This window comes from Sciurus vulgaris (genome assembly GCF_902686455.1).
Source record: "Sciurus vulgaris genome assembly, chromosome: 13".
NCBI lineage: Eukaryota > Metazoa > Chordata > Mammalia > Rodentia > Sciuridae > Sciurus > Sciurus vulgaris.
The window spans coordinates 16,676,139-16,693,305 of record NC_136474.1 but is presented as its reverse complement, the minus strand read 5'-3'; the positions used below and the strand labels follow the sequence as shown (position 1 = coordinate 16,693,305).

At 46.6% G+C, this 17,167-nt stretch overlaps 1 protein-coding gene across 1 annotated transcript; it reads right to left on the bottom strand.

Moving 5' to 3' along the window:
• Nucleotides 1–2,362: 2,362 nt before the first annotated feature.
• On the bottom strand, nucleotides 2,363–2,787 carry LOC306642831 (large ribosomal subunit protein eL30-like). The gene has a single exon (XM_079108624.1). The coding sequence runs from the start codon at nucleotides 2,723–2,725 to the stop codon at nucleotides 2,390–2,392; it is 336 nt and encodes a 111-aa protein (XP_078964750.1). The 5' UTR covers nucleotides 2,726–2,787; the 3' UTR covers nucleotides 2,363–2,389.
• Nucleotides 2,788–17,167: the final 14,380 nt, after the last annotated feature.

Below are 17,167 nucleotides of genomic sequence, written 5' to 3'. Positions count from 1 at the left end.
GGTGGAGTGGGATTACTGAGAAGGGCACAAGGCAGTGTTCTGGGGGCAGAAGTGTTCTGGATCTTTCTCAGGATATTCATTTGTTAAATCCCCCTGAACAGTACAAATGGACCACTCCTTTACAGCGTAATGAATAATATCTCAGTTAACTGAAAGTAGTTGGCCCTGAGTATCCACAGGTTCTTTGTCCACGGATTCAACCAACTGTAGACTGAAAATGTTTGTGTTTTTTTTTTAAATAACAATTAAAAACAATAAAAACAAAAAGAATTAAAAATACCTGTACACACCTGTGCACACCTGTAATCCCAATGGCTTGGGAGGCTGAGGCGGGAGGGCCTAAAGTTCAAAGTCGGTCACAGCAACTTAGGCCCTAAGCAATTCACTGAGACCTTGTCTCTAAATAAAATACAAGAAAGTGTTGGGGATGTGGCTCAGAGGTTAACCTGGTTCAATCCCTGGTACCAAAAAAATAAATAAAATACAGTACAGCAAGTCTTTCCATAGCATTTACATTGTTTTAGGTATTGTAAGTAATGTAAAGTACGTGGGATGATATGCATGGATGATCTGCAAGCACTATGCTATTTTCTAGAGGGACGGACCTGAGCACCTGAGGATTTTGGTCTCTGCTGGGGATCCTGGAAACAGTCCTGCACAGATGCCGACACCCGTGTGTAGCTGAGGGACAACCTGGTGAGACCCTGCAGGCTCAACCTGCGTCCCTGCTCTGTTCTTCCTTTAGTTGACTTTAAAAATCACCGATTCAGGCAGGTGTGGTGGTGCCCACCTGTAAATCCCAGCAACCCAGGGGCTGAGGCAGGAGAATCACAAGTTTAAGGCCAGCCCGATCGACTTTGCCAGGCCCTGTCTCAAAATAAAATAAAGGCACTGGGAAGGCAACTCGGTGGTAGAGTGCCCCTGGGTCTAATCCCCAGCACCATTTTAAAATTAAAAATCACCAATTTTAGCTGAGTGCAGTGGCGTACACGTGTAATCCCAGCTACTTGGGAAGCTGAGGCAGGAGGATGGCAAGTTTGAGGCCAGCCTGAGCAACTTAGCAAGACCCTGTCTCAAAATAAAAAAAATTTTTTTTAATTTTAAAAGGGCTCGGAGTGTAGCTCAGTGGTAGGATGCCCTTGAGTTCAATCCCTGTACCAACAATGAAAATTAAAAAACAAAATTAAAAATCACTGATTCGGAGAGATGGATAACGGCCCTGACGCGCAGTGGAGCTGGTGACAGCCGATGTGGGTTGGGGGGCGCCACAGGCCCCTCCCCGCTGCCTTTCCCTTGCCTCAGCCCCTAAGTCTTCCTTCCCAAGGTAGAGGCCTGCATGAGGTCGCCAAGGATGTCCCTGGGAAAGGTCATACTAGAGGGTTATTTTGAAGTGTGAGAAAGAACACTGAGCACAAGAAAAGCAGTCGGCATCGGGGGCCAAAGGCCAGAACAGCAGCACAACCCTGCTCCCGGGTGGGGACTGAGACGTGGGCGCATCCCTGCCGTGGGACCTGAGATCCCTGACAGGTGTCACTTGGGTGACAGGCAGGGAAGGCTGAGGGTCGCTCAGTAGACCAAATGGATCACTCAAGAGGTCAGGGCACGCTCCTTACCTAGAATCGTGTAAATGCCAGGAAAAAATATGACTCCAAAGTGGAAAGCAGGGACCCGGAGGAGAAGGGCTTAGAAGGTAAGGAGAAGAGGGTGCTTGGCACAGGCCCTTGAACCCCACTGTAACTTTACAGATATGTACAGACTGAGCTGATAAAGCAAGCATCACTTTAAAATTGGCGTGGGCTCCAAAATCTGTGTGCAAGGTAATATTCATTTAGTTTCCCCAACAATGATGATGATTTCTAGAGTAATTTGAAAAAATCCAAAGCCACTAAGGTGGTCTGTTAATGAAAGGATAGCACAATTCACCATTGCTCTGTGTTTCCGTGTTTTCCCAAGTTCATGCTAAAACCAAGTGGACCAAAAACCATTAAAAGCAGTCCAGAAACAAGGAGGCGAGACTGGGAATGGAGTGGAATCCCTCCCTCTTTCTGAGCCACTTTTTACCTGCTCACTCCTAATTGTTAACCTAGTGCATTAAACACAGAATTAATTCCCTCTGGTCTAGGGTCGTCTATCCTAACCCCACCGTGGACTTCAGGACAGCAAGCAGGTTTTGACTGGCACTGTGAAATGCAGCCCTTCAGAAATATTAATAAAATAGGAAAAAGTGTGCGTCACTCAGTCCAGGGCTACATTCAAGGCCCTGTCTTCTGGACTTGCCCCACACCACCCGTCCTGGCCCTGGGTCTCCATTTTTTTTTTTTTTTTTTTTTTTTGCAGTGTTTTTAAAACAAGCTCTGCCAAGTTTTATTAAAGAAAAATTTTGTGTGTTTTACTTTTCACCAGTCTGTTCTGGCATGCTTCTAATGATATCAGAATCACTTGATAGTGTGCATACTCTGTAGTATTTTCCGCATGCTATGCCCAATTCGATATTATTGCCACTGTAGTGGTGGACACCAGTTTTGGCCAACATGGCATAGTACTCTATTTCAGATTTCCTTAAAGCTGGACAGTTGTTGGCGAGAATGACCAATTTCGCTTTGCCCTGTCTGATCATCTTCAGAGTCTGTTTGTACCCCAGCACATACTTTCTGCTTTTCATAACAAGCTGGAACCTAGAGTTGATCGACTCCAGAGACTTTTTCGTCTTCTTTGCGGCCACCATCTTCCTGCATTAGATGCAGGACAGCCCCCAACCAAGAGCAGCCGTCAAGATGGCCAGAGAGCTAGAAAAGTGGGTCTCCATATTTTACATGGCAGACAGTGCATGCAGAGTCCCACATGGCTCGAGTCCCACTTCCTCAGCTGAGCTCTCTGCTGGCTGCCAAGACCCCTCAACTGAGACCTCTTTGATTTGTCTTCTCAAAAGAGCTGCTCTCCTGTTCACACGCCCCTCCTGGGACAGTCTGCATCCAGAAAGTGAGCCAGCAGGGCCGTCTGAGGGCTGCTCAGCTCCAGGGCTGCCCTGGTGCTTCATGGTGACCACCTTGCCGCCCAGTTTCTTGCTCTGCCCAACCCTGCTTCCTTCCCTTCCAGAGAGTTCACCTCAAAGGCAGCTTCCGGGGATCCCATGCCCCTCTCCCTTCATGCTGAAGGTGTCTATGGAGCTCAGGCCCGAGGAGACCATCCAGTGTCCTCATGGAAATGAAACCATCAAACCTGGGGCCTTGATACACCTCCTAAGGCCTCAAGCAGGTGCTTCTCTGGGTCAGGTCTATTGCTTAACTCCTGACGTGACACTTGACCTCCACAAATTCTTCTCTGTCCCTGAGCCTCCTCTGCCAGATGAGGGTTTGGCCAGAGAAGCATCCTGTGAATCCTCTAGCAAGGCCTGGTCCTATCTCCTCCCACACCTTTCTCCAGGGCCCACTCAGGTCCTACCACGCCCCAGTCACCACCCTGGACTTCCCTGAAGGTCCCAGGTGTTTTGCACCTGGGGCCTGCAGCCAGAGGAGGAAGCTTCTAGCTCCACAGGATTTCCAAGGTGCAGCCGGCCTGGGAGGGTTGGGCCCAGGGACTCCCTCCCACCCAGGGAAGAGGCCCAGGCATTCATTCACTGAACCAAGAGGCCATGAGGGGGAGAGCTCAAGCTGCCTCTGGTTCCCTTGGGAACTGAAGGGGGTGTCAGGATGTGTTCCCTTTCTGCTCTCAGCTGGGAACAGAGCTGGTGGAGAATTTTCCCCTCTGAGCAGAGAGAAACCTCTCCCCTCCCCCGCCCCGCCCCCACCACTCCCACAGCCCACCAGCTCTCCGGGCTGGGTAAGCAGTTCGGGCCTTTCTTCCCGCACACAATTGACGTGGTCCATTCAGACGCCACATGGAACACTCTGTTTTCGTCACTGGGCTCCCAGCTTCTGGACTCATCATCTTGTCCAGCGGAGCCCAAATCAAACAGGCTTGTGGTCACCCAGTGACATTGTTCGGGCTTTCTGTAGCTTTAAGAGTTAAGATTTCACCTTATTTTTCCTGGGGGTTCCTGCGGACATTGAGTTCTGGCTACTTATCCCCCCCTGAAGCTGAAAGGTTCGATTCTTCCATCTATCCATCAACAAATGGCATTGAATGCGGGTGCTCAGTGACCCAGGATGCCACTGGAGACAAAACACACTATACATATTTTCTGGTCTCCCTGGAAAATTAGTGCAAACACTTTCATCACCGCAGAGAAGGAAAATATGCCGGAGCAGAGGAGATCTGCTTTGTTTTTGTTTTGTTTTTCTAAAGGAGGTCCCCCTCCTCCAAACAGGGAGGCTCATATTGTTCTTTGACTGCAAATTAACCAGTTAAGTAGAATCCCGTGTGTTCCTGTTGTCTGCAAGCCCAGGCCCTCCTCCCTCCCTGGGCCTCCGACATGCCCCAGGATGGCTGCCTCTGCTCCTCCAGGTGGTGTTGTTTGAAATCAGTCCATTTTTGCCCCAGCTTGTTAAAAGTAGCACTTAAAAGTTTTAATTCCAATTCACACCCTATCTGTCCTGCTTTTTAAGCTCCAGTTTAAAGAATCTTCTCCTCCTCGTGAATCAGACACCAAATCTGTAGAAAACAGGTCTGGTTGTTGGAGGTTTTCCTCCCTCCCGTTAAATTTTTGCCTTCATAGAGATACAATCTCGCCCCCTGGAAATAAAGGTGGGGAAGAAGCCCAGGGCTCAGGGCCCTCCCTGTAGCCTTCATGTCCTGCTCCCAGTGAAGTCCCGCCCTCCACTTGGTGGAGAGGACAGTTAATCTCCTGGGACACAGAAGTGGGGCCTGAATGCTTTAAGATGAACATGTTTGTGTACAGGGTGGTCTATTTAAAACCGTTCCCATATGATGCAATACAACTTGAAAAGGAAACTCTTTCAGATGAGTCATCGTTTAACAATAATAATTAGCATTTGGGAATCTTGCTTAGAACACCCAGAAGAAGACTATTTTATTGATTTCTTAAGAGTTTCCACACTCTGGCTGAGGCCTCCATCAAGACAGTGTATTAAAGACTGACATCCAAATTCATTTGCACAAGTTTGGAATCAGGAAGATTAAGTATAACAACACTTGAAGGGAAAAGGGCTTAAGGAACTTAGAAGATTTCAAATTCAGATAAGCCATCAGTGGAATCTAGCTGTTGGAAAAGCCAATAAAATGTTGGGATGCATTTATAAAAGCCTAAGGTCTTGAACAAAGGAGGTGGTGCTCCTATTGATGGTGCGGCCACATTTAGAGAATGTGTTTTAGTTACAGGTGGTACTTTTAGATATTAAAATAGTTAGATATTAAAATAGATATTAACAAATCAGTGACAACCTGAATAACGAAGGCTCTGGAAACCACCCCAAATAATCACAACTAGAGTCATATCTGGATTCAGACTTACAATCTGGTCACAGTCCCAGCTCTACAATTTACAAGCTGTGATCCTGGGGAAGTGTCTGAACCTCACCTCAGTGTCCTCATCTACAAAAATGGTGATAACAATACTACCCGTACGATGGGTTTATTGAGGATTAAATAACTGATTCATACGTAGCCCGAGGCGGAGTGTCAGGCACACAGCATGCATCAGTGATCTGAAGTTCATTGTCGATGGAGGAATGGTCAACATGAGGCTATCTCATGCTCGTTTGCATTTTCAGTTTATGAACTGACTTTCTATCGTTGGGCTAATCATGTTTCTCACGTCCACGCTTAATGTGAATCAGTCATGGAGCGTCCCTAAATCCGAAAATCTGAAATCCACGATCTTCCAAAATATGAAACGTCCTGAGCACCGACAGGACACCACACACGGAAATGTCACACGCGGAAACCGTTTCACGTACAAAATCATTTTAAAATCTCACATTCAATGACCTTCGGGCTGCGCGTTGGAGACACATGTGAAACCTAAGTGAATTTCATGTTTAGACTTGAGTCCCTTCCCTAAAATATCTCACAATGTATATACAAATATTCCAAAATCTGAAAAAATCTGAAAGACAGGCATTTTGGATAAGGGATTCCATCTGTATTGTTCTCATTTGCAGAAGAAAAGAACTTCGGGTCATCTGCTCTGAGAGACCTCTGCGGTCTGCTCAGGTGACCACCCGACCGTCTCCCTTCCCACCACTGTGTCTGCAGCCCAGAGCAGCATCTGAGCGCCTGCAGCTGGTGGGTAAGGAGGGGTCCGGGACAGCCCAGAGGGAGGGTCCTTGCAGGAGGGTGGGTCACCTCAAGACTCAGTCTGCCAGGCCTTGGGTGAACGGCTGTGGAAAGTTCTGATACAGCCACAGTGCAGCTGACCGCCTGAGAGCCCCCCACCCACGCTGACCGCCTGAGCCCCACACCCACGCTGATGGCAGGGCATCTGGAGCGAGTGAATTACCTTCTCTGCACATCGGTCTCCTCATCAGGAAAACAGACTCCCCTCTCTATGGGGCGATTCCTGAATGAAAGGCGTAGGTGACGCGCAGACCAGCCCTTGGAAAAAACGAGGACATGCCCGCCAGAGCGTGACCAGGTTGATTTCAGAGCAGGCCAGACCAGCGAGCGTGGGAACCTCAGAAGCACTCAAGGCCAAGGCTCCTTTTAGCAGGGCAGAGCTATTGGGAAGACGCGGAGTTAGACCTTCTTCCACAGAGCCACCACCTGCGCGACCTTTCCTGGAGTGGAGGCCCCCACCTGTCCCTGAGCCCGACCTTCCTCCTGGGGCTGGGCCTGGCTCTCCAGGTCCCGGGCAGGCATGTCCTCCTCTGCGTCCCCTCTGCTTGGGGGATCTGGGGTTTCCAGTGCCTTGCATTTACCCTCCTCAGCTCTTCTCTGCATTTGTCTTAGGCACCCCCATCACTTCTGGTCACCCTTTTTGCCCAAACCCAGGTCACAGACACCCTCACTTGGGCTGGTCCTGGTCTCCCAGGCCGGGAGCAAGGGGCTTCAAATCCTGCACTCCCTTTGAGACGGCTGCTCAAGGTCATCGGGTCCCTGCCACTGAGAGCCAGGCTTTCAAGGGAGGTCTTGTCACTGAAGGAAGAGCGGCTTCTTTAAGTGGAGTGCATGCTGGTGGGCAGGTGGGCACCTCCGTGAGTGGAGGAGAGGGAAAGACGACACGGGTTTCATGTCAAACACACCGACGTCTTTTCAGGTCGGGCAAGGTGATGTCACCCCCCTGCTGTGGAACAAGCATGTGGTAGGACAGCACAGAGCCAGGAATGAATAAAAAGGAGACCCATCAAAGCTCATCCCTGCTTTTGGGTTTTTTGTTTTTGTTTTTGTTTTGTTTTGTGCCAGGGACTGAACCCAAGGGTGCTTAACCACCAAGCCTTTTTGTATTTTATTTAGAGACAGGGTCTCGCTGAGTTGCTCAGGGCCTTGCTAAGTTGCAGAAGCTGGCTTTAAACTTCCATCCTCCCGCCTCAGCCTCCCCAGTCACTGGGATGACAGGCGTGTGCCACCACACCTAGCTTCATCAGTGCATTTTTGTATAAAAAAATCTAAAAGATGCTGTGTGTATGAACGCATGTGCATGTGTCCCCGTTTGAAAGCAAATACACCTGGAGATTAACACTGGTTTCTCTACATGATGGATTACAGGTATTTTAAATCTTTTCTCTCGAGTACTTGTGTGTGTGTGGTGGGGGGATAGTGAAGAAGGAACCCAGGGTCTTGCACGCACGAGGCAAGCACTCCACCACTGAGTTACACCCCTGGCCCTGCATTTTTTAATTTTTTAAAAATTGACAATGCCTTGGTCTTGCCTGATAATAAAGAACTAAAAAGCCTTACCACAGCCCAGTGCTCTGGCTCGAGCCAGCCCTAAATCACCTCTGGTTTCCAAAAGGTGGGGAGTGGGCAAATCTGCTCAGGGCCACTCTCTCCTTCTTCTTTACCACCAGGGTTTTGTCTGGGCCGAATGGCCCAGAAAGACGCCCAGTCCTAATCCTTAAGAAGCCAATGTTATTGTTTTGATATCATTGCAGTTTTCTCCTATCAAACGCCAGCAGCAAATTGGAAAAGTTTGTCTGAAGCATAAATTCCAGTCTTTAGTTCTAGCTAAGAAAACTTCAGCACAGAGCTGAAGATGGCAAGAGCCAGGTGGGCCAACACCTGGATTTAGCCTGTGGGCAGGACCCTTGGTCAGGTCTAAAACCCCTTCACCTCATCACAAAAGTCTGGGATTGGGTTAGACTCCAAACTGGGGGGATCTTTTTAATTGCTCTAGACAAAGCCATGGACGTAGACTACAGGAAGGGAGGCAGGTGAGGTGTGAGACTTTTCCTCTCCGAAGTTTGGCAATTCTGAATGTCACAAAGGTCCTTTGTTTAAGAATATTGCACGTTCCAAGCAATTCCTGGAATTTTTTAAATGGCTTCCATTTTCCTAGAGTAGAAGTTGGTAATGATCTGCTTGGCTCTCTGCCTCTGCAGCCTTCTGCTGGAGCCACTTCCCCCCCAGTTTGGGGGTTCAGCCCTCCAACCCCGAGGCTACCCCTTCCCCAGCAGGGGGAGGAAGAGTGAATCAGGTTCTCCTGCTCACCTGGCTCTGCTACAAGGAGGAAGCGGCTCCCTTCCTGTCTGGGAGCGATGGATGTTTTACACAAGTGAACAAACCAAAGATGTGTTTTGTAAAATCTGCTCGTAAATATAAGCAAAGGTGAACTCTTTAAAAGTAAAGTATTCCAAGACACTTGACCTCCATGGTCAAAGTGTGTGACACAGGCCTGCTTCTGAATGGTCACTGGAGACAGAAGGGACTCTTTAGGACTTATTCTTATTTTCCAGGAAACATCCCATTTAAAGGAAGGGGAGAAAAAAAAAAACACTTAAAAGATCCCCATGAAGCTTCCACTATACACCGCTCCGCACAGAGCCGCCTCCATGAAAGGCCTGCACATTTCCATACCACCGCATTATTATTCAGACTGGTCAAAACGGTGCGATTTTTTTTAACTTAAGGAAAGTAATTTGATGAAATTTAACGGCCCTAATGAATTAAGCAGAGGAAAATGCAGAAGGCTTTAATAACAGCAAACCTCTTGAAATGAAAGCGCCTATACATTGTTCTACTGACACTTACTAGCAGAGCAAACCAGATGTAGGTTGCCAAGGGAGGTTCGGCTTGTAAATGCAAGAAAAGCCTATACTGCCAGGCTCCGCTGGGCTCTGCTTTTTCTTCGTTAAAATGCACTGTCAATCAGGTTGAAAAGAAATGTCTCATTAACACCATAGGGCACCAAAAAATTGAGCATCAGAACTCAGCTGCTGTCCCTTTTTTACAACTGTATCTCTCTAAGCAATTCTGGTCCCCTCCTTCCACCCCTCCCCCACACCACTGCCCCTCCCCCATATTCTTTGCTTATGATCAAAAGCATCCGAGAAATTGCAAAATGCATGGCATTACACAACTCCCTCTTTATAGCTGTGAACCGGCTAGAACTCAAGTTTCCAGCCACTTCCCTTCTTTTCATGCCCTGTATCCATGGGAGGATCCAAACACAATGGAACCTAACAGAAACCAACAGGTTCCATCTTGAAACCTCTCTTTTTAAGATGGAAGCATAGAAAGAGTTCTAGCCTGGGATCGTCTCTTCTGGCTTCACCACTGAGCCACTTGTGTCATTTGGGGAATGTTCCTTACCACTGCTGAGTCTTGGCTTCATTGCTCAAAAATTAGGGATAAGTAAGGCGGTCCTGGCAGACTGTGGGCAATCAGTGGAGGCCAGGTATTCGATGTAATAGAGCTCTGTCATGGTCGATGCACTCTTACTGTCACCCCAGGCTCTGCAGAGCGGGCTGAAGTCCGCGACTTCTGCTTACAGTGTCCTGATGCTTCTTGCAGGGTCCTGGTCCCTGAGCTGTCCTGGGTGCACTGCTCTCGTCCAGAGGGATTTCCATTGATCTCTAAGCCACTCTCCCCTCTCCTCCTTTCTGCACGTGGCTAGCAGCTTAGTCCTAGTTAAACCCCACTTAGTAAGCCGGTCTCGCTGATGGAGGATCCCCTCGGGGCATGGAAGACCATGTAGTGAGGCCACTCTCTGCTCCAGGACTGGCGTCTCCCTCGCCTACTGGATTCCGCCTGTGAACTGTGAAGTCTCTCATTCCTCAAGCGAGCTTCTCACGGCCTCTTTTATTTCTTGGAATGCTCTCAACTTGGCCATCATGCGTCTCATGTGTGACCTCCCTAATGCCACCTTCACTCGCTGGTTCCCTGTCTGTGGCTTTGCTGACCCTCTCCCACGGGGCCTTGTTTCCATACCCTCTCTGGTTGCTCTCTGTAACCTCACCTGAAGACTTCCCTGAAGCCTGGGTGTAAGGCTGCTCGCCCAGAATCTGAATTTGCCATTCGCCACATGCACTCCAACTCTGCTCATTTGGACCTAAATTCTCGGCTAAAGTTTACCAGAACACATGGGGGTGTGAATTTGGGCCCCATTTCTGCATAAAGGTCTGGCCCGTGGATATGAATTCTCACGTTTATTCCCCCTCCCCCCAGTAAGTGCTGAAGGAGGGCAGAGTTCTTTCCTGTGATCCTTTGAAGGAGCAGGCTTGGCTCACCCTTCGAAGGTGTGTTCACATAGGTCTCAAGTGTATGTGGGGGGGTCTCTCTCTGACTTCTCTTGTTCCCCCATTACCCTTCGGAATCCCTTAAAGCCATCACTCCAGGCAACGGGGATCGACATGGACCCCCAGGTCCACTGCTGGCTTCAGCTCTCATCGCTCCAGAGTCCATACATTCTCATAATTTTGAAATTTGAAGATTTCCTTTACTTTCTGGAAAAAAAGTAGTTATAAAATGCATTACACATAGCCATATGTTTTTAAAAGACTTTTTAAAGAATCAAGCATTTTCGGGGAATTTATAGGGGAATGGTTTCCAGGACGTCTAGTCTACTGTGCTGTTGTTACTTTTTTGCAAGACTTCCTGGTCCTCCAAATAATCTTTCTGCTCTTCAAGCTTGCTAAGCACATTACAGACTCTTCACATAGCTCATAATATCTTGTATCTTGCCCCCCCTCCCCCCCCCCCCTCTCTCTCTCTCTCTCTCTCTCTCTGGGTTGCGGTACTAGAGGTTGAACCCAGGGTACTTTAACACTGAGCCACATCCCCAGCCCTTTTTAATTTTTTTATTTTGAGACACAACCTCACTAAGTGGCTGAGGCTGGCCTTGAACTGTCTTTCCTGCCTCAGCCTCCCTAGGTGCTGGAATTACAGGTATGGACACAGCACCCAGCTGATGTCCCATCCTTTAGAATGTCATAGCCACTCTATGTTAGTCAGCTTCCTAGTGCTATAACACAATACCTGAGACAATGAACTCATTCAGAGAAAACAATTGTTTGGCCCACAGCATCACTTTTGAATAGGTCATGCTGAACAGCAGCATGACCGAAGGTAGAGGGGCCTGCCTGAACAGCACCATGGCAACCTCGGGTGCTCTGGCGGGTGTCTGGGGAGACCAGGTGGAGTGTGAGGCTATGGTCCCCCACGGAAACAGAACAAGAGATGAGGCCGGAGGGAGAGGCAGCCGCCCTGCGCCTTAGGCTAAGTTCATACATCCCAGACCAAACACCATTAACTCGTCCACCAGGCTCCAATTGTCTCAAATAATAACCACAACCATGATATGTCATATGTGGTGCTACTCTGTGCACAGGAAGTGGCACACAGGTAGCTTTTAATCAATGGAGTGGTGCTGTCCAAACGATGCATTGGGCGCATGCTGGTGTAGAGGGAAGGAAAGTGGAGTCAGTCAGATCCTCCAGCAGCAGTGCTTCTCAGCGGCTAGGAATCACCTGGGGAGCTTGCTGACAGATTCCCAGGCTCCAGCCCCGGAGGTGCCAACCCAGTAGTGTCTCTAGCACGCTCTCGGGAGCTGCTGTTGCTGCTGCGGGTCTTGGAGTGCTCAGGAGTGCTGAGGTAGGAGGCCTTGGCATGAGTCAGACAAATGATCTCACCACCCTTGCAGGCCTCTTGACCATGGGAACAAGAGGACCGGGCCCACAGAGGACTCCGCTCTTCTCTTGTGATTCAGGGTGGTTAGTGTGTCCTAGTGTCTAGGGTATGGAGACAGAACCAAGTGTGACTCACCCTTCCCTCTCACCTGACATCAATGGTGTGCCTCACAAAGAGTTGTTGGTTAAACATGAATGTGGCATGCCTGGGTAGCTGGGGACCTGGATCTCTATGGTTTCAAAGTGATGGGAGCTGATTCAGGCAGATCATTCCCCCAGTGTGAAAAAGGGGCCACAGCTGGCAAATGTCAGTCTCCATGGAATGGCTAGGAGCACTCACTTGACTCTTAGAAATAGGGACAAGGGGGAAAAGGAAGTTAAGAATGTGTAAACTTCTAACTGGCATTCCCAGGGGTGCCTAAGCTCCCAGAGAGGATCTTCCAAGAGCAAGACTCAAGAGCTAGTCCATTTAGCTGCAATGAAACCATTGCAAACCCTTTAGTAAAATAAACTTGTTGATACAGAATTAGGAAATTTGGAGGTAACTTCTGAATTATATTATTTTGTTGATGAAATAATTTTTCCTCACAGAATTAGGAAAAATAAATGGGTCAATGCTCTCATGGGGGATTCAGTGACGCAAAGAGGTTTCTACAATAGTGTATTTATTATAAGAGGATTTCATCTCTGCCAAAGTGGCAGAGACATGAAAGGAATCTGACCAGCCTGTTTTCCCCGAACTCTTCCCACGGGAGGTCTGAGGGTCCAGAACTGTAGTCATCATTTTGAAATGCAGGTTGATCCAAAGATGGGATTAAGATAAGCAAATGAGCTTAATACCCACCCTGGAATGCAAGTCTTGCAAACAGTAAATAGTTCAGTGCTTTACTGTTATCTCATCATCTCATTTTCTAGAACGAATTAATCTGCCTACAAAACAGCCTCCCTGACCACCAGGGTTACTAGAGATAGGTTTTAAACCACAAAATCTAATGATACTCTAAAGCCAATTCACGAGACTCCCCTGAGCATAGCCTTGTTTCTATAAATAAAGGGAATTTTTTCGCTCTGAGGTGTAAAATCTGCAAATTATTCCATCAGCTTTGACAACATCTATCAAGAACCAAAATCTGAAGCTGGCAAGGGTGCAGAGAGCAACGGCAGAACCACACAAGGCTGGGCGTGCTTGCCAATGCTGCCCGGTTACTCTGATTTGGGTCTCAGTTCACCTAAAATGCTTTTATCTTTAGATCTCAGGTTAAAACTCACTTGCAGAGTTTCTATCAGAGTCGGTTGGCGCTAGGAAAGTTGAAAGGAGACCCTCCTGGTATCTGGCCTCCACCTATCTTCCAACAGTGGGATTTCTTCCTCTCCCCCTTGCTGAGCACCAGGCTTCCTGAGCCACCCTCAGCACCTCCCTGTCCACTCCTGTGAGCCTACGTGTGAGTTTGGCATTTGGCCAGCCAGATCAGGCCAGAGGGTCTGAAGTGTAATAAAGTTGTACATGGGTTTTTATTTTAAATCGACTTGGAGAAAAGACTGAAAGCAAACTTGAGGATCTAGAGAGATGGTGACTTTGGTGGCTATTTGACAACCCATTTGTAGGTTGGTGCCCAGTTTGTCAAATGGCACATGGTGAGCTTCGAACACACGGAGATGTTCATTAAGCCTCTTCCATGCACCAGAGGCTGTCCTGATTACTGGGACCAACAAGAAGAGGTGACCCATTCCGGCTGGTAGCTCAAGGTCTCTGCAGAACACAGGGACCCAAGGAAACAATTGCAACACTCCAATCGTTGTTCCACCTCTGAGTTTCCATTGCATTGGGTATGGATGTCTTTTGGCACTTACCTTAAAACTTAGTTTCCCCAGACCCTGACCCAGGGCCAGGCATAGAGCAGGCTTTCAAATATATCAAAACAATGGTGAATGAATAAACAAACAAACAACCTATTATTGAATTGCCAATAGAGTGTATCAGAAAAAATCAACTCTGGCTAGAGAAAAAGGAAGTCTTACAAGAAACTGTGATTTAAGCTGAGGTAGAAAGCAGGTCTAGCACAGTGTGTGACCTTGAATGAGCCTGTAATGAGAGTCAGATGGCTTCCACTGAGTGGAGGTTCAGGTGAGGAGAAGGGGGGCTGGAGGAAAGGGATTTCAGGCAGAAGTAACTCCAGCACCTCACACAGCACCTGGCATGTGACAGGAACGAAGTATTTACTGATTGAATGAATAATGAAAGAATAGATGGACAGAGTTCCAGGGGCAAAACTGGTTAGCTGAAGGACTTACAAAAATAAATGCAGAGGGGCTGGGTTTGTGGCTTAGTGGTAGAGCACTTGCCTGGCATGTGTGAGACACTGGGTTTGATCCTCAGTACCACATAAAAATAAAGAAATAAAATATTGTGTCCATCTACAACTAAAAGAATTTTTTAAATAAATAAATGCATATACAAAGTCACCAGTAATGTGGAAAAGTAGACACATTTGGATAGGGGTATATCTGGAAAATTATATAATGATAAGAAACAGATGAAAGAAAGAGAGTCAGAACAGAGCCACCTGGAATCAGATCTGGTGGGGCCATGCATCGTCAGTCTTCAAGCAACAGAATGGAGCATGGCAGCTCATGGAGGAAAGATAATGACTCCAAGGACCACGGTCTCAAAGGAGTTGACCACAGGGAAAGCAAAAATCAGAGGAGTTAGGGAGGAAACCGATTGCTTATAAGCTGGAGCAAATCTGAGTCAGCTATATTGCACCAAGTACCTCAAAACAAATTGCCTGAAGACTTGGTGGCTTTAAACAGCAAGCCTTCGTTACCTCACATGGTGTCTGTGAGTCTAGAATCCAGGAGCGCTCAGCCTGGCGGTTCTGGCTCAGGCTGTTTGTGGGATCACAATGAGTATGCTGGCTGGGGCTGGAGAGCAACTGAACACATGGCAGATGGCTCAGTTCCATCCCACGTGGAACTTTCCATAAAGCGACCTGATGTTCTTATGACATGCTGCTGGTTTCTCCAGAGCATGGATTCCAAGAGATGGCAAATGGAAGAAGCCACAACATCTTTTATGACTTTGGAAATCAAACTCTCCTGTTTCTGAAATATCTTGCTGCCTACAAAGATCAGTCCTATTTAAAGTTGGAGGGGGGCTCCTCTATGAGGGGTACCTGGTGGCAAGAGTCACAGGGGATACGGTGGGTCTATGTTGGAGGCTGTTTACCCCAAACTGCATTCCATAACTACCTAATGTGACATGCTTCTCTAGATTTCTATGACAGGTTCAAGAACAGGTGTCAAAGTAGGCTTCCATGGCTCCAGGCTTGGGTCATCTTCCCCACAAACCCTTGAAAAGGAAAACGCTGCTGTCTAGTTGTTCCAGCAAGTCTCCCAGAGGTGAGGCTCATTGGCCTGATGTGGGTCCACTGAACAACCATGAACCCAATCATTTTAGCAGTCTGGGTTTTGTTCCATCTGAACGGCAAGGACTGAGCAGGAGGGATCCACAAGCCATATGGCAAGAGCGATTAACTCTGGCAGGTCTGGTGCCGGCTTGTTTCCCAAAACAAAGAGATGCAGGCCAAGTAATAGAAAAGGTGGCAAATGCTCTCTTCAGTCCCAATGTGAAAAACTGCCCACTCTGCCCAAATCTAAGTTCTTCCTTGGCTGATTCAGTATCATGTTCTACATTCACTTTTTTTTTTTTTATCTGTGGTTTGTTATTATCTGAATGTATTGCAAATGTGGATATGTCACCAGACAAAAGATGTGTAAAACCTATAGGCTGGAAAGTATGAAATATTGTTGAAAGAAATCAAGTGAACAAATAAATACAGAGATATACTATGTTCATAGAGTGGAAATGCTGTTAAACATGTCAGTTATCCCCAAATTGATATATAGATTTAATGCAATCCAAATCAAATCCCAGAGATCTGGAATTTTGTTGTTGTTATTGTTGTTGTTCAAATTGATGAAGGGATTATAAAATTCATATGAAAAGGCAAAATATCTTGAATAATCAAAACAATATTGGAAAGAACGAAAGAGAACTTATATTACCTAACTTCATAAAGCTACAGTAATGAAGACAATGTATCACAAGCATAAAGAGACAAATAGATTAATGGGAAGAAAAACAAAAACAAAACAAACAAACAAAAAAATCAGAAACAGCCCCAGATGCATATAGTCAGTTGACTTAATAAGACAGTGAAGTAATTTCATAAAAGAGGATTGTCTTTTCAAGAAATGGTGTGGAAACAATTGGATTTGTATATGTGAGGGGAAAAAAAAAAACCCACACCGATCCCTGTCTCACATGATATATCAAGGTGAATTCAGAATGAATCCAGACTTGAATATGGATCCTGAAACTACAAATCTTGCAGGAGAAACAGAAAATCTTTGAAACTTTGAATTATTCAAATATTTTTAGAACAGCAAAAGCACCATCCTGGTTTTGAAGTTGATAAAGTTAGATTTCATCAGTTTAAAAACTTCTCCTCTTCAAACAACATTGTTAAAGAGAAGGAGGAGAAAGCCACGCTGGGAGAAGATATTTGTGAATTACATATCTGATGAAGGACTTCTATCCAGAATAGATAAAGAATTCTTTTGAAACCCAATAATAAGAAAATACCCAATGCATATTTTTATTTCTAATTTAATTTAATTTATTTATTTGGGGTGCTTGGGATTGAACCCAGGGGCAATTTTACCACTAAGACACATCCCAGCCCTTTTCATTTTTCATTTTGAGGCAGGGCCTTACTAGATTGCTGAGGCTGGCCTTGAACTTGCAATCCTCCTGTCTCAGCTACCGAGATTATAGGCATGTGCCACTGCACCTAGCTCAACCCATATTTTTTCCATATTTTTTTACACTGAAAATTTTATTAAGGTATTTATTAAATTCAATATGTGAAATATAAGAAAACAGATAATGTATCACTTACCAGATAAATAATAGCATTTATTTAAGAAAATCTTTTTCTCTATCTACAAAATGCTTTATTTACTATCTCTACTTTTAAGATTTTTGTGCACTTCTAAACATAGGAAGTCTAGATGTTTCAAAGAAGGGCTTCAGTTTGTCCCCTATGTCCCCACGTGCTAACAATGGTTACACATGAAAACATTTCCTAAGTGGGATCGTCTGCCTAGAATCCTTCATTTCTTCCGTTTTCTTCTCTCCTGTCATG